The sequence below is a fragment of the Salminus brasiliensis genome, chromosome 18 (assembly GCF_030463535.1).
Source record: "Salminus brasiliensis chromosome 18, fSalBra1.hap2, whole genome shotgun sequence".
Classification (NCBI taxonomy): Eukaryota; Metazoa; Chordata; class Actinopteri; order Characiformes; family Bryconidae; genus Salminus; species Salminus brasiliensis.
The window spans coordinates 29,906,681-29,919,338 of NC_132895.1; the positions used below are offsets into that span (position 1 = coordinate 29,906,681).

The 12,658-nt window shown below is 44.9% G+C and overlaps 1 protein-coding gene across 2 annotated transcripts in view; it reads left to right on the top strand.

Annotated features, from left to right (window-relative positions):
- rab27b (RAB27B, member RAS oncogene family) overlaps nt 1-12,658 on the top strand; it is a 64,777-nt gene that overhangs the window by 36,363 nt on the left and 15,756 nt on the right. For both annotated transcript variants that reach the window (XM_072661552.1, XM_072661553.1), the window contains exon 2: nt 9,871-10,042. In XM_072661552.1, the coding sequence (XP_072517653.1) occupies nt 9,890-10,042 (153 nt within the window). In that variant the 5' untranslated portion in view covers nt 9,871-9,889. The remainder of the gene's footprint in view (nt 1-9,870; nt 10,043-12,658) is intronic.

Below are 12,658 nucleotides of genomic sequence, written 5' to 3' on the forward strand. Positions count from 1 at the left end.
CCATTGGGGTCCATGGACTGCGAAGTGTAGCCAGGAACGTCCAGCTAACTGAGGCTCAGATCTCACCCGTTTAGAGGATAGAGCCTCATATCTGAGAGCACAGGGTCAAGGGAATGTTTTTTCAGTAGACTGGCTCATCCAGGTTTGCTTGCTTTCCCTCTTACTTGAACTTAGCATGTCGCTAAATTCGCAACTACAGTGGACTTCTTGTTTTTCACTTGTTTTCAGAGCGTGACTTCATCACTCAGCAAGCTCCCACACATTTTGGGGCCTGGATTCCAGTCATTTCTGAGAATTGCAGCCAATCCATTAGCTTCCATTAGCTTAGTCTGTAAAAGGAGAGCTCTGAGCTCGCAGAATCTGTTTGTACAGTCAGTCGCACAACAGCTTTTGTTTTTGTGTTCGTGGCATTAAGCCAAGACTAAAAACGTCTGATAATCTTGAACACGGTTGATTTTATCGGACCACCAGGACAAGAAAAAAGGTTTGGACAGCAATCAAACGAATGATGACGATGCACCGTAACTCAGCGGTCACACTTTATGAGTTTATGTCCGTCAATTTTTTTACGGATAACTTCGGTGAGCGTTAACATGCGAATTCACGTCCTTGACCAATAGCACTGCAGCTCTGGCTGTGTGACCTATACCTGACCTACGACTCCAAGACTGTCTCTGCTGTGTCTGGGGTAGGGGACACCGTCAGTTCTTCTAGGGTTGTTAGCAGTTGTGATTGTAGCACGTTAGCTGGTTTGCGAAATTGCGGAACCAATATGGAGGACTGTTGACAGCGCTGATTTCTATCCCGGCTCATGGCCACGCCCCATTTTTTGTGAGGTTTGCACTTGCAGTATAACCAGTTGCAGTATCGGCTCACAGTTAGCCCGCTACTTGGCGGTTAGCTTCTCTGGCTAGTGGAACTAGATTTATACGAATCGTGAATAAATAATTCGTTAATAATTTGTTTCGAGCAAGCTGCTGTTGTTGTTGCTAAGCAACCACTGCCTACTGAGGGCAAGGATGTTGTATATTGGAGTCGTTTAATGAATGTTTGTGATTTTTCATTAAAATTTCAATATATAAGTGCTTGATAGAGCAACCCTCACCTAGAAGTAGTTGTTTTGCTCAGCAGATGATTCATTTTCATTCATCGAAAGCTGCTGGGGGTGGGTTAGCATGATCTCATTTGCATAATGCTAATCCCTTCCATCCTTCATTCATTATTTGCAGCGGTAGCACTTTATCGCTTGGGGAAAGTCTCCCTTTAAGCCTCCAGAAGGCTCTGGGCTTATTCCCCCGTCTCCCTGTGCTCCAGTCCAACCGCGGGGATCCCTTCCCCAGCTTGGCCACCGTGTAACATCGACCTCTTGGGGAGGCGCTCAGCACCGCTAACCTTTCTCCACCTCCTCTGCCTATCCCTGCTACAGATGTCTGCCTGGCCCCTGTGGAGAAGCCCAGAGACCCTACTGTGTGTATGTGTGCTGGCAGGTGTATGTGTGTGTGTGTGTGTGTGTGTGTGTGTTGAGGGAGAATGCTGAATGCAGTTTTTCCCAAATGGGAAGGTTATAGTGCTCGGCGTTTGCATTGACATGTATCGATGTGATATGTCTCAGCATCCGCAGCCTTAGCATGTGGATCAAGGCTACTTTAGAAAGGTCCTTTAAAAAAAAAAGGCCTAAAGGTCTGGCCGTATGCATGCCAAACATGTTTTAAATGTAGCGAGCATTGGATGCTGGGTATTTCACAAACACAAGCCAATGTAATGTGCTGTGAATTCAGCAGCCATGATAAAAACCCTTGGTTTGCCCACCGGTGTTGGCAAGATCTTTGTAGACCTCATGGTTTCCACCACTAGAGTTGCTGAACTCTTGGTAAAGCTTAAACATTGTTGATTTTATCGGACCACCAGGACCTAGGGCCTTGGGAAAACCCATGGTTTTGGCCACATAGCTGTTTGAGTTTTAGCAGGAACCTTGGTTAGAGCAGTGTAGTCGGCTTGGGCCTTGGTAAAACCATAAAAAACCAATGGATTGTCAGCTATAGTTCCTCAGAACCCTTGGTTTGACCACTCTAGTTGCTTAGGCATTGCTGTTGGTTTTACTACTATATTTGCTTGAGCCTCAGGTGGTAAAAAAAACAGAATATAGTAAAAACCTTGGGTTTGACCACCGTAGTTGGCAAGATCTTTGTAAAACTCATGGTTTCCACCACTAGAGTTGCTGAACTCTTGGTAAAGCTACTCCTGTCGCCTGGGTAAAGCTACTCCTGCCCAGGGTTTTGGCCACATAGCTGTTTGAGTTTTAGCAGGAACCTTGGTTGGAACAGTGTAGTCGGCTTGGGCCTTGGTAAAACCATTGATTGGATGGTTGGAATTGCTTAGGAATTGGTAAAAGAAACAATGGATTGTCAGCTATAGTTCCTCAGAACTTAAAAAACCCTTGGTATTTGCTTGAGCCTTAATTAATTTTGGTAAAAACCTTGGGTTTGACCACTGTAATTGTTCCAGTCTTGCTAAAAGCCTTGGCTGTAGTTTCCTGGGCTCCGTAAAACCCTTGGTTTGACCACTGTAGTTGCTTAGGCCTTGGCAATACTGTTGGTTGTTTGGGTTTGATGGCTGTACGTTGTTAAAAGTATTAAGATCCTTGAGGAACCTTTGGAGGTTGTGGAGGAATCTCTTCAGTTGCTTTGAGGAACCTTCAGGAAAAGGTTTTTAGAAGAAAGACCTAAGTTTCAAGAAACTGTGAAGAGAAACGAAGGGATTTGCAAAGATACAAGCAACTATAGCACTTGGACTAAGGGTCTTACAGGTCAAGTCATTGGTCAAACCAAGGGTTTTACTGAGGCTAAAGCAACTATAGTAGCCTAACCAACAGTTTTTCCGGGCAGCTGTAGTGGTCAAATAAAGAGTTAGGCTCAAAGCTCAAGTAACATATAGGTCAAAATCCACCAACTCCACCAATCAAACCAAGATATAGTGCTCAAACTAAGGCCCGAGAAACTACAAGGACTTTTTGAGGTTCAAGGAAAACTTTCAAAGAAATTGGTTCCTTGAAGGTTCCTCCACAGTTTTACACTGAAGAACCTCCAAAAGTCCTTCAAATATCTTATACTTGACTGATGTAGTTGCTTGGGCATAAAATGTTTACTTGACCACTACAGTTGCCCAGGCTACTATAGTTGCTTTAACCTCAGTATGACCCTTGGTTTGACCACTATCCCACTTGAGCTTTGGTAAAAAGCCTTGGTAAGACCTTTAGTCTAAGTGCTATTGCTGCTTGGGTCTTGGCAAATCCCTTCGTTTTTCATTTAAAAACCTTTTCCTGAAGGTTCCTCAAAGCACCTGAAGAGGTTCCTCCACAGTTTCAAACTGAAGAACCTCCATACTTTTAACAGTGTACAGCCATCAAACCCAGGGTTTCTTACCTGAGACTCAAGTAGTTATAGTCTTGATAAGATCCTTGTTCTGACTACTTGGACTGGTTACTGTAGGTACTCAGGGTACCCTTGCCCTGAGCACTGTAGTTATCCCTGGCCTTGTTACATTACAGTTACCCTGGCCCAGGTAAGCAAGAGCCCAGTCCTGGGCGGTTTGCGGATAAATGTTTTTATGCTCCTTCATTGATTTTACACCCTAAAGTTTTTTTTTTTTTGCTGTTGGATTGATTGAGTCAGACCTGGCTTTATCCTGAACAATGTGTACAAAGGGGGGCACGGATGGAACAACTGCTTTCCATCTCCATTATTGAGCTGCAAAAAAAAAAAAAGAAAGAAAGAAAGAAAATGGCCAGAAGGAGAAGGAGGGGGAGGAGGTGAGGAAGAGGCCTTCCCGGCACATCATTAGCGAAAGCAAAGAGAGCAGAAAACGAGGAGCCTTCTCACCGTTTTATCTCTCTCTCTGAAGCACCAAGAGTCACTGGATGTTCAGTTCATTTCATCACAGATTGTAGTACTGCAGTGCAAGGCATCACCTGAGCACCAGAACTGGGATCGTCTTTTTAGCCGCCTCCCCTAAAACAGTCCCTGTTTATTTTATTTTATTTTTTTGTTTTATGATTGATTCATAATCAAAAGCATCTAATTATGTGTCCAGCCACAAGGGGTAACATACATATAGGTCAGGTCGTAGGTAGGGGGGTTAATTCATAGGTGAAAGCAAGGGGGGGGGGGGGTGAGGGGGAAAAAATATGAAAAGGCAATAGTAAAATAAAATAAAATAATTAACAAGAAAAATAAAACAAACAAAAACAAAACCACCAGTCCTGTACGTTAGGATGTTTAGTTTAGTTAGAAGAAAAAAAATAATTCAAATATTGATTTTTGAATTTTTCGGGATTTTACTTATTTTGCGAAAATAATTATATTATTTTGGCAAGTAATATTTTTATTATTTTATTGAAATGGTCAAACGTTTTACATCGTTTTGTCAGAATAATAGTATAATATAATATTTTCTTGTGATTTTTTTTAGATTTTTTATAAATGTGTATTATTATTTTTCTTTCTAATTTATATTCATTTTTTTTTTACTTTTTTTTTACTTTTTTACTTTATTTGTTTAAAATAAATGGCTTACACTTTATTTAATTTGCAGAAATCCATAAATTATTTTTAAAAATAATTTTTACATAATAATTTTAAGTTACTTTTTTATTTCCTTGCTTTTTGTTTTTTTTGTCAAGGATGGATGTATTTTATCAAGACTTTTATTTTTCTTTTTTTTTTTGCAGAAAATTATGAAAGAGTCTTTATTACAGGGCGACTATATGACCAACGACAGTTGTAGTGAAAAGTCCAAATCTTTGTGTTGTTGATTTTATGAAATTACATTTCCACTTCTACAATCTTATTTTATTTTATTTTTCTTTGCCATATATAATCCCTTGGAGCCCCACAGCACAAATCCGTCCTGTTATTAATATACCATAGTTCTGTCATCATGCTCTCTTTGATGTACTTGAGGCCCGAACATGGGCATTGGGATGAATGGTGGGTCATGAGACCGAGCAGAGCGAGTATAGCTGGCCAATCGGGTTTGGACTGCAGCACAAAAGTCTCTTGTTTCTGCTGCGATACAGTGGCTTGTAAAGGAAAGCTGTCGGAGGCCGTTTTTTGGGGGGGCGGGGGGTTCTAAATGTGGATTCATGTGACCAGATCAACGGCAGCCGTTCCTTTCCTCTCCCGACAGCCGTGCTTGGTTCAGATTACTTACCGAGTCCTGTCAGTCGAGACCTCTGGTGCATCGAGGAAACAACCCAAACGCCTCTAAACCGGGACCAGGTGTGGTTTTAGGGTGCGTGCAGTCTCAGGTAGGCTCCTGCTGGGGACACCGATCATAAAGGACCATAAGGAGGCTAGCTATGCTAACCCAGCATTCCAACAGGCTCTACATTTAACGTCATCCTCGACCCTGGTCCTGGAGCCACATTTTAGTGGACTCCCAGGTTTAACGCACCCCCTGCGACTCTGAATGGGCTTGCTAACGAGCCAATTAGCTGAGTCAGGTGAGTCGGGAGCAGGGCAAGGTGCCTCCAGGACCATACGTCTGGTCTTACCGTTCTGCGGAGGGGAACTCGAGGGGAACCCCACAAGGCCGGAGCTCCGTAACCGAGCCACTTCTCTGGGTAAGGATACTTAGGGTGGAGGTTTTAGATTTAGCGTCATTGACCACAGACGACTGGACCCCCTTGGAAGGTGGTGGATGACGTAGTCTGGACCAGTGGATCCGCTGTAGCACCGGAAGTTCTACCCCAAAGTAAACAGAGATGGATTTGTCTTTGTCTGGAGCTGAAATTGGGAAAATGAGCTGTCCGTGACTGATCCCATAATCAGATGACATTAAAGTGCTGCATGCCCGGCCACGCCGAACCCCCCGCCCCCCACCCCCACCCCAACCAGAGCAGTGTTCATATTCACTGGATACTCCCCGTTTCCAATAAAGTGGCCAGTCTAGAAGCATGCGGTAGGGGGTTCCAGTAAAGTGGCCAATGAGCAGTAGAACACAGTAGGGGTTTCTAATAAAGTGGCCAGTCTAGAAGCACACAGTAGGGGTTTCTAATAAAGTGGCCAGTCTAGAAGCACACAGTAGGGGTTTCTAATAAAGTGGCCAGTCTAGAAGCACACAGTAGGGGTTTCTGATAAAGTGGCCAGTCTAGAAGCACACAGCAGGGGTTTCTGATAAAGTGGCCAGTCTAGAAGCACACAGTAGGGGTTTCTGATAAAGTGGCCAGCCTAGAAGCACACAGTAGGGGTTTCTGATAAAGTGGCCAGTCTAGAAGCACACAGTAGGGGTTTCTGATAAAGTGGCCAGTCTAGAAGCACACAGTAGGGGTTTCTGATAAAGTGGCCAGTCTAGAAGCACACAGTAGGGGGTTCTGATAAGGTGGTCAGTCTAGTAGGTGTTTCTACAAAGTAGCTGCTGAGTGGAAGCACTAGGTCGGGTGTTTCTAATAAAGTGGCCAGTCTAAAAGCACACGGTAGAGGTTTCCAATAAAGTGGCCAATGAGCAGTAGAACAAAGTAGGGGGTTCTAATAAAGTGGCCAGTCTAGAAGCAAACGGTAGGTGTTTCCAGTAAAGTGGCCAGTGAGCAGTAGTACAAGGTAAGGGTGTCTAATAAAGTGACCAGCCTAGAAGCACACAGTAGGGGGTTTCTAATAAAGTGGCCAGCCTAGAAGCCCAAGGCAGGTGTTTCCAATAAAGTGGCCAGTCTAGAAGCACACAGTAGGAGTTTCTAATAAAGTGGCCAGCCTAGTAGGTGCTTCTACAAAGTAGCCGCTGAGTGGAAGAACAAGGTAGGGTGTTTCTAATAAAGTGGCCAGCCTAGAAGCCCAAGGCAGATGTTTCCAATAAATTGGCCAGTGTAGAAGCACACAGTTGGGTGTTTCTAATAAAGGGGCCAGCCTAGAAGCACACAGTAGGTGTTTCTAATAAAGCGGCCACTGAGTGGAAGCACAGCATAGAATGTTTCTAATAAAGTGGCCAGCCTAGAAGCCCAAGGCAGGTGTTTCCAATAAAGTGGCCAGTCTAGAAGCACACAGTAGGAGTTTCCAATAAAGTGGCCAGTCTAGAAGCCCATGGGCGGGTGTTTCTAATAAAGTGGCCAGTTCCTGTTGTATGGGGCTAAACTGCTGTAGCTGTATAGGCTGTCTGGGCGGGGCTATACTGTTGTAGGCTGAATGGGCGGGGCTAAACACTTGGGTGGCTGTAGAGTGTTTTAGTGTAAAGGTTTTTGTTTTAATCACAGCCTTGATGAACTGATTGAAATCTGATTAGGTTCCTGACGAGTGAGCGGTTCCCACATTACACTCATTTTCCCACGTTACCGCCCCCTTTAGCGCTCTCGTGATTTCAGACATGAGGTCATGTGTAAAAGTTCAAACACCTGCTGGACGTCCCTCTCCTGCTAGAGTGTGAAAAAGCCATTTGGAAAAACGAAAGCCACCGGCCTGAACGATCGTAATCAGCAGCGTCTGTGGCCTGCTTTTCCAGAGCATTTCGCCCTGAGTAGACCTGAAGCTTGGGGGGGGGGTGAGCTGAGGTCATCTTTAGTGGGTCATTTGAACACAATAAGAGGAATTGTCTGACTGAGACCCACTTCACTGCACCCAACAGACCCTGCACGAGCTCCAGATGACATTATCTGTTCCCGTAATGAGGACAAATAATTGCTGCTATTTCCATCTCTATTCATTTGCCAACCATTTGGTAACGTTTGGCAACCAGAGTTATGATCGCAATTCATTTGGGCTTATTCCTCCGAGATTGGGATACATTTCTCGGAGAGCTGGCTGATATGAAATGAGTCATATCGGGTCATTTAATTATGTATACAAGGATGAATCCAGCTTCGAAGGTTAGAAAAAAAATAAAATAGGTAGGCTCCGAGTGGTCCGGTGGTCCAAGAATCCTGGGTCATGCTGCTTGCCATCGGCAGCTGGAGCCTGAGGCAGCGCAACTGGCCGAGCAATACCCTTAATTTCGGAAGACACGGAATGAGCAGGCGTCCCAATACTTTTGTCCACGTAGGGTATGTAGACTGGGGGGGTGGGCTGGTATGTGAACTCGACTTGCTTCCCACCAAGAGTAACTCCTGACCACTCATGTGGACACGGCTCCGAGTCATGTGCCATCTTACTTAACATGTACACACACACACACACACACACACACACACACGGCAACAACATGACAACCCTTTAGTGGGTGGACAGTCCGTGCTTTAGGACCCGCTCTGAGCCTTTCTCATGAACTCTGTGCTCGAGGTCAGTTTTGAGGTCAGCCTGAGGCCATTAAGCTTGTTCTGAGGAGTTTCTCTGCAGCTTGGTGTTCTGCAGACAGTAGGGTAGTAGGTGTTTCTAATAAAGTGGCCAATGAGTGGAAGCACAAGGTAGTAGGTGTTTCTAATAAAGTGGCCAATGAGTGGAAGCACAAGGTAGTAGGTGTTTCTAATAAAGTGGCCAGTGAGTAGAAACACAAGATAGAGCAGGCGTTTCCAACAAACTGGCCAGTGAGTGGAAGCACAACGTACTGGAGTGTATCTAATAAAGTGGCCAGTCAGTGGAATTTCATAAGTAGGGTGTTTCCAATAAAGTGGCCATTGACTGAAAGCACAAGGTAGTAGATGTTTCCAATAAAGTGGCCAGTCCATGGAATTACATAAGTAGGGTGTTTCTAATAAAGTGGCCAGTGACTGAAAGCACAAGGTACTAGGGTGTTTCTAATAATGTGGCCAGCGAGTGGACCCACAAAAGTAGGGTGTTTCCAATAAAGTGGCCAGTCAGTGGAATTTCATAAGTAGGGTGTTTCTAATAAAGTGGCCAGTGAGCGAAATCAAAAGGTAGTAGGTGTTTCTAATAAAGTGGCCAGTGACTGAAAGCACAAGGTACTAGGGTGTTTCTAATAATGTGGCCAGCGAGTGGACCCACAAAAGTAGGGTGTTTCCAATAAAGTGGCCAGTCAGTGGAATTTCATAAGTAGGGTGTTTCTAATAAAGTGGCCAGTGAGCGAAATCAAAAGGTAGTAGGTGTTTCTAATAAAGTGGCCAGTGACTGAAAGCACAAGGTACTAGGGTGTTTCTAATAAAGTGGCCAGCGAGTGGACCCACAAAAGTAGGGTGTTTCCAATAAAGTGGCCAGTCAGTGGAATTTCATAAGTAGGATGTTTCTAATAAAGTGGCCAGTGAGTGAAAGCACAAGGTAGTAGGTGTTTCTAATAAAGTGGCCAGTGACTGAAAGCACAAGGTAGTAGGTGTTTCTAATAAAGTGGCCAGTAAGTGCTAAAGATCCGCTGTCCCTCGTTTCCGTCAGGCCTCTGTTTATTGGGCGTATCTTATGCCTGGCTGTTGGGCCGACTGGTGATCTTGGAGAACTTCCCATGTCTACAGAAGCTGATGATTAAAGGCTCCGTCACCATGTGTGCAAACATTTCTGGCCCAGCTAGCGCAGTGGCGTCCATTCCATTCGGCTTCGGTGCAGAACGCCTACACCGGTGCAGCGACAGCTGGCCTTCAGCCGGCCACTTTATTGGAAACGCATTCTCTCCTAGTGTCCAGTTCGAAACTGGAGCCCATCTGCCATCCTCTAGACCTCGGGTCATCAAATCAGTTTCCAGTCCCGGATTTTGTGATCACTGGACATTAAGGTGACCAGCTGATGTGGCCACTTGATAGGTGCCACGTAGCTACCAAAGGCCACAAAGTCCAGGAATGGCAGTTTGGTCACTCTTGGATGGTGGACCCACCTACTATGACCCACCCCAGCAGAAGCTGACCGGCGATGAATGAATGGGGTAGAGGTGGAGATGTTTCTGTGCCTGTATAGTGTGTGTAAGTGTATGCTAATGAGGTGATGTCACTGTGTGTGCTTTGATTGGCAGGTTAAGCGCAGTCAGCACTATGACTGATGGGGACTACGACTATCTGATCAAGCTCCTGGCCCTGGGCGACTCCGGAGTGGGCAAGACCACCTTCCTGTACCGCTACACGGACAACAAGTTCAACCCCAAGTTCATCACCACCGTGGGCATCGATTTCAGGGAAAAGCGAGTGGTCAGTGCGATTTCTCGGACATCCCAAAGGCGTTTTCAGGGACTGTACTTTTCAGTGATTCAGACACACACAAAGATTCGGTTCTGAGTCAGTGCTTCTGATTCTGATTCACCGGTTATTATTCAGAATCCAGTTCAGCGGTTCTGCGGTTCAGCGGTTCCGTTTCCCATTCGTCTTCTTTATTCATGTTCAGTGTATGCTGTCACGATTCCGATTCAGTGGTCCTGGTTTTGGCCACGATTCACTGCTTTGGATTTTGATTGCGATTCAGTGATTCTGGTTCTGGTTGTGTATTTTCATGCCAAAGGTTCTGGTTTGGATTCTGAGGTTCTTGTTCTTAGATTAGATTTGAATCCTGCCTCTGTGTTAATGATTCTGGTTCTGATTCGGGGGTTCTGATTCTGAATTAGTGGTTTTTGATTCAGATTCAGTACTTTGATTCAGTATTCAGGGTTCTGATTCTGATTCTGATTCCAGTCAGTGGAAGCACAGGGTAGTAGAGTGTTTCCAATAAAGTGGCCAGTGAGTAGAAGTAGAAGGTAAGCTGTTTCTAATAAAGTGATTGATTTTTCTGATTCAGTGGTTCAGATTGAGATTTAGTGCTTCTGATTTTCTTTCTGATTCAGTGGATCATTGGATCTGCTTCTGATTCAGTGGTTCTGATCCCGACTGGATCTGCTTCCTTTTTAACTCTAATCCAGGAGTTCAGATTCTGTTTATTATTCTATGATTCTGCTTCTGATTCAGTTGTATAATTTTTTTTTTAACTTCGATCCAATGGTTCGGATTCTGTTTCTGATTCAGTTGTCCTGATTCAGATTCAGTGCTTCTGTTTTCGACTGCAGTTCAGAGGTTCTGATTCTGATTCACTGATTCTTACTCTGATTCAGTGGTTCTGCGTCTGGTTCTGTTTCTAATGTATGTTCAGCGTCTTTTGCTCTGATTCAGAGTTGTTCTGATTTTGGTTATGACTTCAGTGTAGACTTCAGGCTTCAGTGTAGTGATTCTGGTTCTGGTTTAGTGATTCTGGCCCTGGTTTAAATCCTGTCTCTGTGGTTCTGATTTGTAGGATCTATATATGATTTAGTGGATTTAGTGGTTTTGGTTCAGATTCAGTTCTTCTCTTTTTGATCATGATTCAGTGGTTCAGATTGAGATATTGTGCTTCTAATTACCTTTCTGATTCAGTGGTTATGATTTTGACTCAGATTCAGTGGTTCTGATCCCGCCTCTGATTCAGTGATTTAGATCCAGAGTCTGTGATTCTTTTTAACTCTAATCCAGGGCTTCTGATTCAGTTTTTTTTATTAATTCAGTGGTTCTGATCCCGGCTCTCTGGTTCGGATCCCGTTCTGTTGCGTTTCTGATTCAGATTCAGTGCAAAGCAGTGATTCAAATCATTCTGATTCTGATTCTGATTCAGAGGTTTCCTCTTTAGATTCAGCGCTTCTGTTTTTAATTATGCTTTCGTGGCTTTCGTGATTCTGGTTCTGATTCGGTGGTTCTGATTCTGATTCACGGCTTCTATTTCTGATTCTGACTCAGAGGAAAGTCAGGGAGTGTGAGTAACTGAGATTTACAGATGGAAAAAGAGAGAGAGAGAGAGAGAGAGAGAGACCCTGACTAATACTTAGTTGAAGTGCAACATCTGCAGGGTGCTCAGACTCCCCATGTGTAAACTGTGACTCATGTGCTAAACTGTGTGCGTGTTGAGTTTCCTCCTACAAAAGTGCTGCGTTCTGGGCAGGAGGTGCAAATGTTGGCACACACACACACACACACACACACACAAGGCTGGTATTTTAATATAAACCAAGCATGTCAGCCTCTAATGCAAATCACATGCAAACAGCTGTTTGTGATGCAGGTGTGCAGTTAGCCGTGCTGGGTGTGTCTTCCCGGGCAAACGGGACTGTGACTAGAACCAACAGTCTGACACACTGGCTGTGTCCCAATTCAGGGGCTGCGTCCTTTCGAAGGACCCAGTGCGCGAGGACATAGCCTTCGAAAGCCTCTTCTCCCTGCCCTCGCCCGTTGCGTAACAACACTCCTGTCACCTAGCAACCTTGACGGCTCATCGTCACGCACCGAACCTTGGGATTTGCTGTCTGGTGCCTTCCAAGAAGCCCTCCAACACAGCTACTGTATATTCATGCTACAGCAGTTTAGCCCCGCCCATTCACCCAGGACCCACCCACTGGATCCTTCGCTGTCATGGAATCGAAGAAATAGGGAGTCTAGGAGTCGCACCGCTGCGAAACAGTGGATATTCGAATCCAGGCTCCAAAGGATGCAACCCTTGAATTGGGATGGGACACAGTCACTGTATATTCCTCCTACAGCAGTTTAGCCCCGCCCACTCACCCTGAAGTTCTAAAGAGTGTTTCTACAGCGGATTTCCTGTTTGCAACACAGCCTCTTCCTGTCATTACCGCGGCATACAAACGGCACTCTCGTCACCTAGCAACCTTGATGGCTCACCGGCACACAATGAATCTTGGGATATGTTGTCTGGGGAAGGATCCACCCCTGGATGGATCACCGTTGTCATGGAAAAGAAGCACTCGTATGCGAAGGAGCCTTCGAAATGGGACATCCTGGTACGACTTCAAATGC